At 44.1% G+C, this 12,825-nt stretch overlaps 1 protein-coding gene across 3 annotated transcripts; it reads left to right on the top strand.

Annotated features, from left to right (window-relative positions):
- On the top strand, positions 1 to 12,372 carry waslb (WASP like actin nucleation promoting factor b). 3 transcript variants are annotated; one of them, XM_061668025.1, is made up of 11 exons: positions 1 to 412; positions 4,067 to 4,201; positions 4,290 to 4,376; positions 4,862 to 4,958; positions 5,775 to 5,798; positions 7,162 to 7,342; positions 7,459 to 7,501; positions 8,423 to 8,576; positions 10,090 to 10,616; positions 10,694 to 10,802; positions 11,219 to 12,372. In XM_061668025.1, exons 1-11 carry the CDS (start codon positions 308 to 310, stop codon positions 11,278 to 11,280), a joined length of 1,524 nt encoding a protein of 507 aa, XP_061524009.1. In that variant the 5' UTR covers positions 1 to 307; the 3' UTR covers positions 11,281 to 12,372. The 3 variants fall into 3 exon arrangements, with proteins under 3 accessions (XP_061524009.1, XP_061524010.1, XP_061524011.1); XM_061668026.1 differs by lacking the exon at positions 5,775 to 5,798; XM_061668027.1 differs by lacking the exons at positions 1 to 412; positions 4,067 to 4,201; positions 4,290 to 4,376; positions 4,862 to 4,958; positions 5,775 to 5,798 and adding an exon at positions 5,808 to 6,914.
- Positions 12,373 to 12,825: the final 453 nt, after the last annotated feature.

Raw genomic sequence — 12,825 nt, 5'->3', positions numbered from 1 at the left:
CTGACACTGCCATGTTGGATGGAACAGGCTGCGGGCGCTAAGGCAGCTGGACTTCCCAGGAAAGTTTTTTTTTGCCCTTTTCCGCTCTATTTTCGACCTTATTTCGCACACAAGCAAGATCTGGCGTCTTCTTCTTCAGCACTTCTGACATCACAGCTGTACGACGATCGGATCAAAGTGACTTAAGTGGGGGGGGGGGGGACGGGGGGACGGACGAAGGCCACGGATGACCCGGGGATTGTTTATGGATCTTTCCGGACTCAGTTTACCGTCTTAGAGTCCGTAATACGTTATCGTTTGGTGAACAATGAGTGGACTTCATAAGCAACAACGGCATATAAATGTCGGTTCCATGCTACTGACGCCTCAAGAGAATGACTACCTTTTCAACCACCTCGGCAGGAAATGCATCGTAAGTTACTTTATATTAACCTTGCGATAACTTGGTTTATTATGATTGCGCCACGCTTCATGTTTGACGTTAGCTTGTCCCTTTCTTTTCCTATTGGAGTTGGGAAGGTGGGTTTGTTTTGACAGCCGAGACGGCGGGGGTGGAGGGGGGACTTCGAACTCGCTCCGGACGGTCACTTTCGGCCGTAACCTGCGTTGTCATCCAGTTTTGTTTTGTTTTTTCCGACCTCGACGCTTAAAAGTTGACGCTTGACACACCTGAAGTCACCCAGGAAATGTTGTTACCTGACATAGCTCCGCCCCTCCGCTACGACCGAGTTGATATAGTTAGCTGCTAAATCAATCATCGGCTCGCAAAAGTAGCGTGTGTGTGGTGTGTGTGTGTGTGTGTGTGTGTGTGTGTGTGTGTGTGTGTGTGTGTGTGTGTGTGTGTGTGTGTGTGTGTGTGTGTGTCGGTATTATATAAGGTTAGCCGAACCTGGGTTGTTTTCGGGAAGTGTGTTCACTGAAGGAATGTGCCGACAAGGCTTGGCAGGGGACAGCGCTGACTAGTGAAAACTCATCGGGGCATTTTATTTTATTTTATCCCCCCGTCCCGTCTTCAGTCCCCAAAAATCTGAAGTCTTGCTCGACCAGTCTGACTACAGTGCCGTGTCACCTAAAATACAAATAAATCACCTTTGAGTCTGTCCCTTCTCTCCTTTTCTATTACTTAGTTTAACACTATGTATTTATCCACTTTCAATGGCTGGCATTCGAGAGAAAAGAAAAAACAAATGCTCCAGTACTTTTGACACCTGTGGCACTTTAACAGTCTGACGTAACTTCCGGGAAGGTGGCATTGGAGTCACGTCAGCATTGTGGAGATACTTTCAAGTTAAACGCAGAGGATAATACTTTTGTTAGTCAAAGGCAAATTATGCTCTGCAGAATGGATGATGGATATTGGAGTATGTTTTTTAATTTTCAGTTATCAGTTTAGTCCATTATGTAGCTCGTCATTTGGTCAAAGGTGGTTATATCAAACATTGTCAGTGTGCTTCCCCCTAGTGGGCTGGAGCTGTTTTTCCCAACCCGAATTGAGCCAAGGCACATATTTTCCTTTTTTAAATATCCCACATCTTACCAAACGTACATATACTGAAATAATGATGATGGTGTTGTCTCAATTGATACAATAATGTACTTACTCGGTGTGATTATGTGGCCCGTTTATTTGAGCATCGCTGTCTTCTTCCATCTAGTGGAAAAAGCATTTAATTGCTCTGCCTGTCACCATACATAACTCTCATAGATAGATGAACAATGATATGCTATTTGTAAAGCGTGAAAAAAATTTGTGAAGTTGTACAATTTCCCATAGGACAGTGGTTGGGAGTGACTGATCTGGAGTGTCATAGTTTTTAAGATTACTTCCATATCACCCTTTTTATAATGTTGTTTATAAGTGTCATGGCGTATCAGCCACACTATTGTATTGTAATGGCCCTTATGTTCTGATTTTCATGTGACCTCATCTCAGTTTGCTTCCTCAATGTATTCACTGATTCGTGAAGGTGAAGTTTGCAGTGGTTGGGGAAGCGTTTTTTTTTTCTTTTTCTTTTTGCTCACCTGACAGCAGTGAGCTACCTGTGCTCCATTTCCTTTCCCCGTGAGCCTTGACAGACGTACATGTGCTCACCTCACACTATGCTCTCTTTGTCTTCCCTCTTGCGTAAGAACACAGGTTTCTGGGGTGTGCCGTAGGTTGACGTAGGCCCGCTCAGAAATACGGCGACGACGTTCCTCCGGCGCTCTTTGGCAATTGTGTCACTCTGCATGAGACGGGGGAATTGGGAGCATTCCTCGCAATTGTACTAGATCTTTGCATGCAGAGAGGGTAGCTTGTCTCTGACATTGTGTCTCCTCAATAATCTAATTAAAATGCCTGGGAGTGATTTAACGGCTGTCTTATATATTGCACATAGTGTCTCTTGTTGCTTTTTGCTTCTACTTCTTGATTGTATTCCTGGTTGACTGTGGAAAATGGGTCAAGTGAGGTTTTTATTGCTTAGTCAGTGCAATAAAAAAAAATCGAGGAACATGATTTCACGACTGCTTTGACTCATGCACGTGCAGAGATGCTCATTGGTATTCCCTCGCTTTTCACCATCAGCAGTACTGCCGGCCTCGGGGGGGGGGGGGGTTGTTAGGGGTCCAATCGACGCTGTGTGTTTGTGTGCGCGTGCACAGACTGCCTGATCAGCAATCCCCATCCTACAGGAAGTCGTGTGGTCAGACCTCCTTTGGTGATTTGTGCTGGATAAGTGGAACATGATTCCACTCGATATTGCCCTATCTATCTCCTTCCTGTCACCATTATTTAAAAAAAAATAATAATAATAATCTAATTTTAACTGCTTCTTTTATCTATTTCTACCTCCTGCACAAATGAGGTCAAGCTTTCTTGTCTCCTTGTACTCGAGGGGCACAAATAAAAAATTGTCGTCACTGGTTTGAGTAAAAGAAGCAAGCGAGCTCATGAAGCCATAAAGCTACAGCCAGCGCTTCACTTCCTGTCATCTTTGACCCTGTCAGGAACTATCAGCACTCCATGGGCAGAAGAACCCTCAGGCTCTTAAGTCCTGACGTCATTAAAAATACCTTAAAATAGCCGCTTTTTACTGGTGCCATGAGAATTTGATTTGAAGCTATTATGTAAAGGAATTACTAAAGAAGTGGCCTTTCAGAACATGTCGTGTAATCATGTGTGTACTGTATAAGCAAAGCAAAAACATGTATTGGAGCCTCTATTTGTGTATTTAACGGAGCATGCAGTAATGTAGCATCGTAATGGACTGATTGACTAATGCTGACCATGATGTAATGTCTGTGCTGCTTTTCCTTGTGTGCAGGAATGCCCGTGGGCAGCATGATGCACTTTAGCAAATGTGGCAATGCTTCAAAAAGGATATCATGAGCAGTACAAGTTGTCACTTCTATCAATATTTAACTCAGAACAGGAACCCGTGTTTGTGTTCCTTGCAAGCTTCTCAGTCACGCTTGTCAGTCACAAGATAAAATGACACCTGAGGGCTTCCGTGGCAGAAAACACCTCCAAGCCTCAACCTGTTCTTCCCAAATGTGAACACGAGACATGATGCGAGACATGATGGGAACTAAAATGGCCCATCAGCTCAGCATGTGTTTCCATCCCTGATGCTTTCATCTGTGCGTTAATAGCTGAACCCCACATGACGCCGGAACCCCCACAGCAACCTGTGAAACCAAAATGGAGTCTGAGCTGCGTCTGAAAGGGTGCACCGCTCGTCTGTGCTTTACGTGTATCCTTTAACTTCGTTAACGTAAAGAAGCAGGAAGGATTTCTCGTTTAATGCCGGTGATGAGGTCGGAGTGTCACTTTTAGTAATGGCTTTTAAATAAGTTTTTATAGTTCTTGAGCAGCTTCCTGTTCTTAGTTTTATCGTGTAAAGTTAATCTAATCCGAGCATGTGTGCTTAGCCCCAATAAGATCTTAAAACCTTAAGGCAGTGGTTCTCAAGTACCACCTAAAAAAAGTACTTGGCTCGCCAAGTACCGAAAATTTGTATTCAACATTATTGTAAGACATAAGTGAGGCTTGACTCTGTTGCTGTGTGTCTTTCCCCGATCCTAGACATTATCCTCAGGGGTGGTCCAGGTGTTCACTGCAGACAGGAACGCCACATGGACCAAGAGATGTTGCGGCGTTGCCTGTCTGATCAAGGACAACCCGCAGCGCTCCTACTTCATCCGAGTCTTTGACGTCAAGGTAGGCGAATGGGATGCGGTTGAGTGTCAACATCAGAAACGTAACGCACCTGTGCCTTCTCTATCCTACATGGTGTGTTTTCTAACAGGACGGTAAGATGCTGTTCGAACAGGAGCTGTACAACAACTTCAACATGAATCCCTCCAGACCGTACTTCATCACATTTGCTGGAGACGTGAGTTGACTTCCACCTTCCCCCGGCAACCATAATGATGATGTATTTTGCATCTATTTATAGAAACGCTGATTCAGAAGCTTAAAGGCGTCTCCATCTCCATCATATTGACAAAAGCGCATGCCCTCTCATCGATGGGAAACCGGTTTTTAATATAAAACAGAAACGACTGTGCCTTTGTATGCTTCAGTTTGAAATTGAATATATTTATTGTATTGAGATTTTATCCAATAACGAAAGTCTTAAGCAAGACACGTGTTACCTGCTGTGCCGCAGTGTTGGTGGGTGTAGTAGACCGCGAAGTATGCGGCACTGTAAATTGTGGTGATAAGAGACTCATCGCTGTGTACACATGGTCAAACTTGATTAAGCACAATAAACTCAACACTCATTGTACAGTCAGCTGTCTATGACTGTATGATGAATTGTGCCTTTGTTTTCTTTCTGTGTTCATTCTTTTGTTGTCCCCTCACCCAAACCTACAGTCCAGCCAAGTGGGCCTGAACTTTGCTAGCGAGGAGGAGGCTAAGCGTTTCCGAGGTCACCTGGCAGAGCTCTTGGGCAAAAGGCAAAGGAAAACTGGTACTGACCTCCTTATTGCGCCTCACCCTCTTTAACCACCCCTTAGTGATTGATTGTAGTTCAGCTCAGGCAATGGCAAAGTGCCTTCAAGAATGTAGAAGTCAACTTCTAAGCGTGTCATTTTCCCAGTGTGTAATCACATGCAAAAACACGACACGTTCGTCACCATCTTCAGTCTGCTACAACCCAGCAGATCGGTAAATGTACAGTGTACATATTTATCCATCAGATGTTGCGTTCTAAAATAGGCAAGTTGCAAAAGCTTATATAGAAAATGTAATGTAGTCCCTGTCCTAAGGAGGGCACTAGAGACCAAATGCAACAGCAGAACCTGTCATGAATCGAAGATAAAGATTCAATAATTATCTTTTCAACCACACTGACAATCATCTTTCTTGCAAACCCTGAAGAAAAAGTCTAAATTTCTTTGCACAATTTCACCGCTCAGGTTTGATGAAGCATATTTGTCTCTCACCCTTGTCATCTTCTTCTAAACTAAACCTTCCATTGGAACCTTCACTTTCCTCTTTCTGCTTTGGGTTGACTCTTTGCTTAGAAGGCTTCTTTCCTCTGTTCTCCAGAGAACTCGCACCATAATACAGCAGCATCTTTGCATCCAGGTCGCTTCTCCTGGACCTTTGCCACACTTTCTTTCGGATGTACGGCTGTCATAATAACTGTATGTATGTGCCGAACGTAGCTCACTAACTCCCCCAATTTCGCCAAGCCTTTCTTTTTCACAAACTCTGCCTTAGCTTCTCGCCAAGCCACCGCTTAGCGCAACGTTGTAACTATTTCATTTGTCTGTGTTCACAGAGAAGAGACGCGAGCCTCCAAATGGTACGTCCTCCACCGTTTCCTGTCGCTAACGTCACATTTCTTAGTATGCTTGCTGTTTTTAGGTGAATGGATTTTGTCCCAGACGGTTCTTCTCCCAATCACCAATTTCCATCCTCTTTGTCCCTTACTTTCCCTCCCGACCTTCGTGTGTTCATAAACAGAGATTTAATATGGGATTAGGCATCCATGAAGAGTTACATAAAATCTGTGTGCTAAATCCTCAAATAATACGACGGGATTAGAGCCCCGAGTGTGTGTGGTTTGATGGGAAAGGGAGGAGAAACCAGTAAAAGTGGGTGGAGATATGACAGCGTCCAGCCAATCCAAGCGGGATAATCTTGCGATGGAAAGTCGGTTGGAAAAGCGTCCATGTGTGTCGATTGACAATCACAGCAGGGACTCCAGCTGTCCTGATGGAGGGCTTGTCCAAACAAGTGTTGGCAGGATGTGCGTCCCTTCAGCTCAGACAGCACACCAGTCCACTCTTCCAGATGTCTGATGAGGGTATTAAAGGCTAAATCCAAGTTGGCTTACGATGTGCACCTCCTTTGGCTCTTGTGTTTTGGAAATCTTTTTAGACCAGGCAGAACCATCTTCTTGACTTTCGAGAGTGGATTTATTTGTCACCGAAGGAGGATTCTTTTTCCAGAGTTGATTCTCACCTGGATATGATGCGTCCACCAGAAACAATTTGTCATTTATTGTCCTGAGAAAATCGTCTGTCTTCGGAGCCGGTGCAAGTTCACTCCAGGATCTCCCTCGCAGCGATGATGTTCTGCACCACCTTCCTGTCCGCTCCCTCGGAAGAGCTCGGCGGCGAAAGCGGCGGTGGAGCGGGAGCCGGCGGCAGGGGCTTGGGCCCGGCTAGCTGCTTGTCCACCTTGCACTGCTTGGTTCTCCCCCAGGATGAACTTTACCCGGGTCTCTCGGAGCCCTCCTTCACACAAGTGCGAGCTCACAGCTTCATCGGCGACATGCTGCTAGACGTCAGGGGGGGCGCATGCCACGATCGAGATAGTGGGGGTATTTGGGACAGGGTGAGGAGGAGACGCAGTCGCTCCGCTTCGCCTTTACCCAGCAAAACACCAAAAAGTCCTTGTCGTGACAGTTTGAAAGGTATGTAAGCCTCTGGGACTAAATCTGCAGAAATGGGACTGTGTTTTTGTGTTACTCTCCTCTCTATATGTGTAAAATCTACCCGAGTGAGCTTGTAGTTGCGAAATAGTCAGACGACGCCCACCGCATCTGTCCGAATGATACCTGAAAGGAAATAGAAAAAAGGAAGTGCATTGTGACTTATGGGGCACCCTGTACTTTCTATAGAAATATGGCGTTAAGGCTTTCTCTCAATGTCATCTTCTAGGCCCCACGCTGCCAATGGCCACTGTGGACATCAAAAACCCAGAGATCAGCACGGGGCACCGTTTCCATAGCAACTCTCAGATGAACAACATCATGCACTCCACCTTCAAGAAGGAGAAGAAGGGCAAAGGCAAAAAGAAGAGGCTCACCAAGGCTGACATCGGCACACCGAGCAACTTCCAGTGAGTCACTGGGCTTTATTTGTTTATGGCATTTTCACACTTCGATTCAAGACCGATTTGCCAGTGAAGGTGTCACCTGTGGTTTTGTTGATTCACGCATCTCTGCTTTGGCACAGGCACATTGGGCACGTAGGATGGGATCCAAACACAGGCTTTGACGTAAGTAAAGGCTTAAAGGAAACAATGCAACTTTGCCGTGTATGAATCAACATGATGGGTGCGTGACACTCCACATGCTTTCAAATCAAGGCCTGGCTGTTTAGCTCCGTGTCATTCAGACTTACAGATCTTTGAAATTAACCATCGGCTCCAAAATATTAATCTTCGCCGCACGGCCGTGTCGTCAGTGCAGTTACACAAGGAGATTTTTGGAGGGAAGGCGACCTGTGTTTGCATAATCCTTGGACTTGTTCCCAAAAAAAAGCATCCCCAGTATGAGATTATACCGGGCCGTGCTGAAATTCAAATGATTTCATTTCACAAGTCAATGCTTTCAAGGCCTTAAAATTGATAGGAATGGATGATGTCATTCAAATGAATTGTTCCCATCTTCTGGTATAAATCAGTGGATTGACACAGGGGCCTGCAACATTTTAGTTCAAAGAGCAATTGGTTCTCAGCAAAAATTGGTTACGAACACTAGAGGGTGGTGGTGAGCAATTCTTCAAAAAAAAGAGGCCAATTGCTTCCTTGAAGCTGTTTGACACTCCCACTGGAAGTTGAAATCTAAAGCAACGAGAATTACACATGTATTTGATCAAACTTCATTTATACACTTTTTAAAAACAAAAATTAAAAAAAAAAAAGCATTATGCTAACACAAAATGCAAACCTCTGTAGACATGCTAATGAAAATAGCATTGAGGTGACAATAATTATAACTCTTTAAACAATGGATATTTGAAATCAAGGAGAAGCAGCTCGGAAAATGGATGGATGGATATTTGAAATCAAACAGTGGAGCAACCCATGGAGACAGACAGTAACGATATTCAGGCTAATATTCTTTATTTTCTGAGATTACCATTTTCCGCTATGTTAACCATTCTGGGATTTTTTTGTTTTGTTTTGTCCTCACAGCTGAATAACTTGGACCCCGAGCTGAAGAACCTCTTCGACATGTGCGGCATCTCCGAGGCTCAGCTCAAGGACAAAGAGACCTCCAAGGTCATCTATGACTTCATTGAGAAGAAGGGTGGAGTAGAAGCTGTCAAAAATGAGCTGCGCAGACAAGGTGGGCCACACGAGAGTGCGCTATGTGTCGCTTCTGAAAATGGTAACTGACGTCAACGTAACCGGTGCTGTGGTTTTATCCTCAGGGCCTCCCTGCATTGGTACGTTTCCACGCATGGTCTGGTGTGACACACCATGCATGTCAAATGATAATCAGCACCGCGTTTGTCATAAAAAGCTATGGCAAAAATTGAAGAGTTGAAACGAAAAAGCAGGCGTCTTAAATCTTTTTTTTTTTTTTTTGTTTTTTTTTTTTTTGTATTTTATTTTTTGTTTTGTTTTGGTGTAGTGAATTTTTTTTTTTTTTTAGTTCTGGTTCCAGGTTAAAGCTATCCATCCATTTTACGAACCGCTTAACCTCACTAGGAGGCTAATTTGGGGAAACAAATCTCACTCTTGATTGAAGTCTTTCAAAGAGGTCTTTATTTTTTAATGGCAAAACCAGACAACTCCCAAAAAAATAACAGACAAGTCAAAAATGTTCGCGTAACTTTAAAATTACACTAAAATGGTAAGTATTAGGCTTTGAGAATAAAAAATAACTTGCACTCACTTTCCTGCAAAATGTAAGCTGTAATAGCGGTGAGTTAACTAGAAATAGCTGCCGCTGCCATGTTTGTGGACGTACATGACGAGTTTGTGATGAAAATGAGATGACGGCAGCTGCAGCCAAATATTCATGGCGCTTGGTGTTTCTGTTAGGAAATGTAGCATCGAAAGATGCAGTGATAGGCTGTATGCTTTTAGGCATGGCTCTATTTTCGTCTTAATGGTACTTCATGGCTTTTCCGGTTGAACTCTTCAATTAAACTTGGGTGAAGAAAAAGGTATAATCTTTTATCCACTGAATGTCACACTAGTTTTCACACTGAGAAGCAACACAGTGGTTGACAACACAAACTAGGAACCCAACCCAGACCTTTTGTTTGTTTTGTTTTTTACACCAGGTGTCTATGTGGTTGATTTGGTGTGCACTGTGGTTTCTGTTTCCCGTCAGCCTTAAGAAAAACACACCTATAACATGTTAGCGCACCATAATATGAACGGTAATGTGTGAATGCTGCCCTTCAGTGGCGTATCATTGTAACTGCATAGTGCCTTTACGGACCTGAACAAAAAATGTCTGCAGTGAGTGTGACGTTTTATCCATCCGTCCATGTGCAAAACCGCTTATCCTCATTTGGGTTGTGGATTAGTTGGATTCTACCCCAGCTGACTTCTGGCGAGAGGCGGGGACTGGTCGCCCTGGACTGGTCGCCGGCCAATCAGAGGCAGATAGACAAACAAGCACATTCACACCTATGAACACTTCAGAGTTGTCAATGAATCTCACTTTGCTCATCGCTACCTGGGGGGCGGCACTAAAACAGACCAAAATCCAGATGTCAGTGGGTAAGGCAGGGCAAGGAATCTAATGTGTTTTTTGGGGGGCTTGTGGGAGAAAGCTGGAGTACCTGGAGAAAACCCACATACTTAAAAAAATGGATTAAATCGAAGTTTTTTTCTTTTTCCAGCTCCTCCGCCCCCGCCATCCAGAGGTGGCCCTCCTCCGCCTCCCCCTCACCATGGCTCAGCCCCGCCGCCCCCACCTCCCGCCCGCGGACGCGGCGCCCCGCCGCCCCCGCCGCCCTCCAGAGCCCCCGTCTCCGCCCCGCCGCCCCCGCCTCCGTCCCGGCCGGGAATGACCGCTCCCCCGCCACCTCCGCCCAGCCGAGGCTCCCTGCCGCCGCCCCCGCCGCCGGCCCACGCCTCTGCACCCGGGCCGCCTCCTCCACCGCCCCCCACATCTTCCATTCCTTCCTTCGGGGGAGCACCGCCCCCTCCGCCTCCTCCGCCCCCTCCCGGACCCCCGCCGGTGTCCTTTGAGGCCAACGGAGTGGATGGCACCCTGCCGCCCGCCGGGGGCAAGTCAGCCTTGCTGACTCAGATCCGGGAAGGCACCCATCTGAAGAAGGTAGAGCAGAAGGAGCGGCCTGTGTCCAACACCACCGGGCGAGACGCACTCCTGGACCAAATCCGACAAGGAATCCAACTCAAACCTGTGAGTATCTCCTCATTACTGTAAACCTTGGCCGACTGTTTTCAGTCTGACCTTGAATTCTGCTTTCTCATCCTCAGAGGGAAGAAACAAATGACTCACCTCCTTCCTCCCTGGCCCCCTCAGCCGGCATCGTGGGGGCGCTGATGGAGGTCATGCAGAAGAGGAGCAAGGCCATTCATTCTTCAGGTACTTGAATATTCTAAAGCACTGATTCTCGAAGTGTGGTTCGCGGGCTCCCTCTAATGGTATGCACAAGAATCACTGAATTAAATGGCCAAACTGTGCATAATACAGGGGCTTTTTTTAAATCCAGTACTGTACCGTTGAGTACATTTCAATTGTATTTAACTTTTAAGTACAATACATTTGCATTTAATTGTTTAGAAATGCTTATTTTCAAACACCTTTTTAGGTGCAAAGTTATTTAGCTTATTTGTATTTAATGACTCATTAAATACAAATTTGATTTGACTACAGAGGGCTAAATATTTTTGTAGGTGGTACTTTGTGTAAAAAGTTTAAGAACCACTGTTCTAACAATTCCCAGAATTCCCCAGGGGTCATTTTTGTCTGCCTCACTCAAGTCTGATTCTCTTCCATAGATGAGGACGACGACGATGAAGATGACGAGGACTTTGAAGATGAGGATGAATGGGATGACTAGTGATCTTTTCTTTCCCCACCTGTATTCCCTTCCACACCTTTGGATGATTATGATGCAAAAAATTGTTCCTTTCGTTCTTAAAAAAGGAATCTCTAATTTCAAATCACAAAAAAAAATGTACATTTTCTATCAATTTGCTGTATATTTGTTGTTGCCTTTATGCTTTTTTGTATTCATCTGTGCAATACCTCATTTAATCTGTCGGACATTCTCATCTGTTGTTTTTGTTTCTATGACAACTGTCTTTTTTTTTTTTTTTTTTTTTTTTTAAACCGTTTTCTGCTTGTTTTGCCTCTCGTCAGACCATCTGTCACTTGTCAACGCACATTCCCTGCATCCTGTCGCGCTCGCCCTCGTCTTCCCAAAATAACGTGCAATTTTGACATCAAGCTGTCGATTATCTTCTGGTCAGTTATTGGAGGCGAAAGTTGACACATGTCCTCCTTTTGTCTCTTCAGTGGCGGGGGAAGAGAAAAATATTTTCCAATCCTAATTGTGGTTTATTTTTTCTTACTCTAATGATCTTAGTGTATGTAGCACTCCTACTTTCTTAAACAAACAAAAAACAATTTGAGCATTTAGCTTGATCTGCTGTCCTCTGTAAATGTGCTCCAGATTTGAGTCTTGATATATTTTTTTGACACAGAAAGAGAAGACTCGCTGCATGACAACAGGACATGTTCAGGTCTGTGTAGTCTGTATCATACGTGCGCGAACAATGGAATTGCGGCGGTGTATTTGACTGTTATCGTGCTGTGTACATTTGCTTATAATGCGGTATCGATAACTGATGCAGACTCCTGTTGCATAAACTGACACAATAAAATGTTATTTTAATAAGTGATATTTTGTGACACAGTCATGCCGTGAATATCTCATACCATTGCGATCCTTGAGGCATTTGGACATAAACCCCCTCCCCACCGCCCACCTATTAACACATGACGCTACATACAAGTGGAGTTGTAAGTCACTACAGAATCTTTTTGTTTCTTCATCTTTTTATACTTTACAATATGAAGCAGAGTATTGACAATATTTGTTGGAATTGGGTCATTGTTAAACTTGAGGAATAAAGACGTTTAGTTTTAACGCCTGATGCTTACATTTATTAGAAACAAAATGGGCTGCTTTTGTTTTATATGACCAACATAACATTGACTATGAAGCAATCTTGTTGAAATGAAGAACTTATAGGCAGTTTTAAGTTTTCACCACTGAGTAAACATGCATTGAAAATGAGCCTAAATAATAATTAGACAGTCTATTTGACATTGGTGACGATTATGTGAGAAAGCTTCAAGCTAGTAATGCAAACTGGTCATGCATAACTAGTAAATAATGGTGTAAGCTTTATTGTATTATTTATGAAAGTATTCTAGAGAAAATTTAATCGCTCTAAGTAGAAAAATTGTTCGGCAATTTTGATGAGTCCTTTTTTAAAGGAAAAAAAAATACATGTAGTATTGGCAAAATATACAGCCTTGAATGTACCGTTGAATTAGCAATGAGGCTAATTTGGCTAAAATGCTCACAGTGGCCAGA

The sequence above is a fragment of the Phycodurus eques genome, chromosome 22, assembly GCF_024500275.1.
Source record: "Phycodurus eques isolate BA_2022a chromosome 22, UOR_Pequ_1.1, whole genome shotgun sequence".
NCBI classification, from domain to species: domain Eukaryota; kingdom Metazoa; phylum Chordata; class Actinopteri; order Syngnathiformes; family Syngnathidae; genus Phycodurus; species Phycodurus eques.
This window is presented reverse-complemented; position numbering and strand designations above follow the sequence as displayed.

Coding starts and splice junctions, on each gene's coding strand:
- waslb (XM_061668025.1), top strand. CDS start 308: ATGAGTGGACTTCATAAGCAACAACGGCATATAAATGTCGGTTCCATG. Junction 4,959..5,774: donor CAAAAGGCAAAGGAAAACTG/GTACTGACCTCC, acceptor CTGTGTTCACAG/AGAAGAGACGCGAGCCTCCA. Junction 7,343..7,458: donor GGCACACCGAGCAACTTCCA/GTGAGTCACTGG, acceptor GCTTTGGCACAG/GCACATTGGGCACGTAGGAT.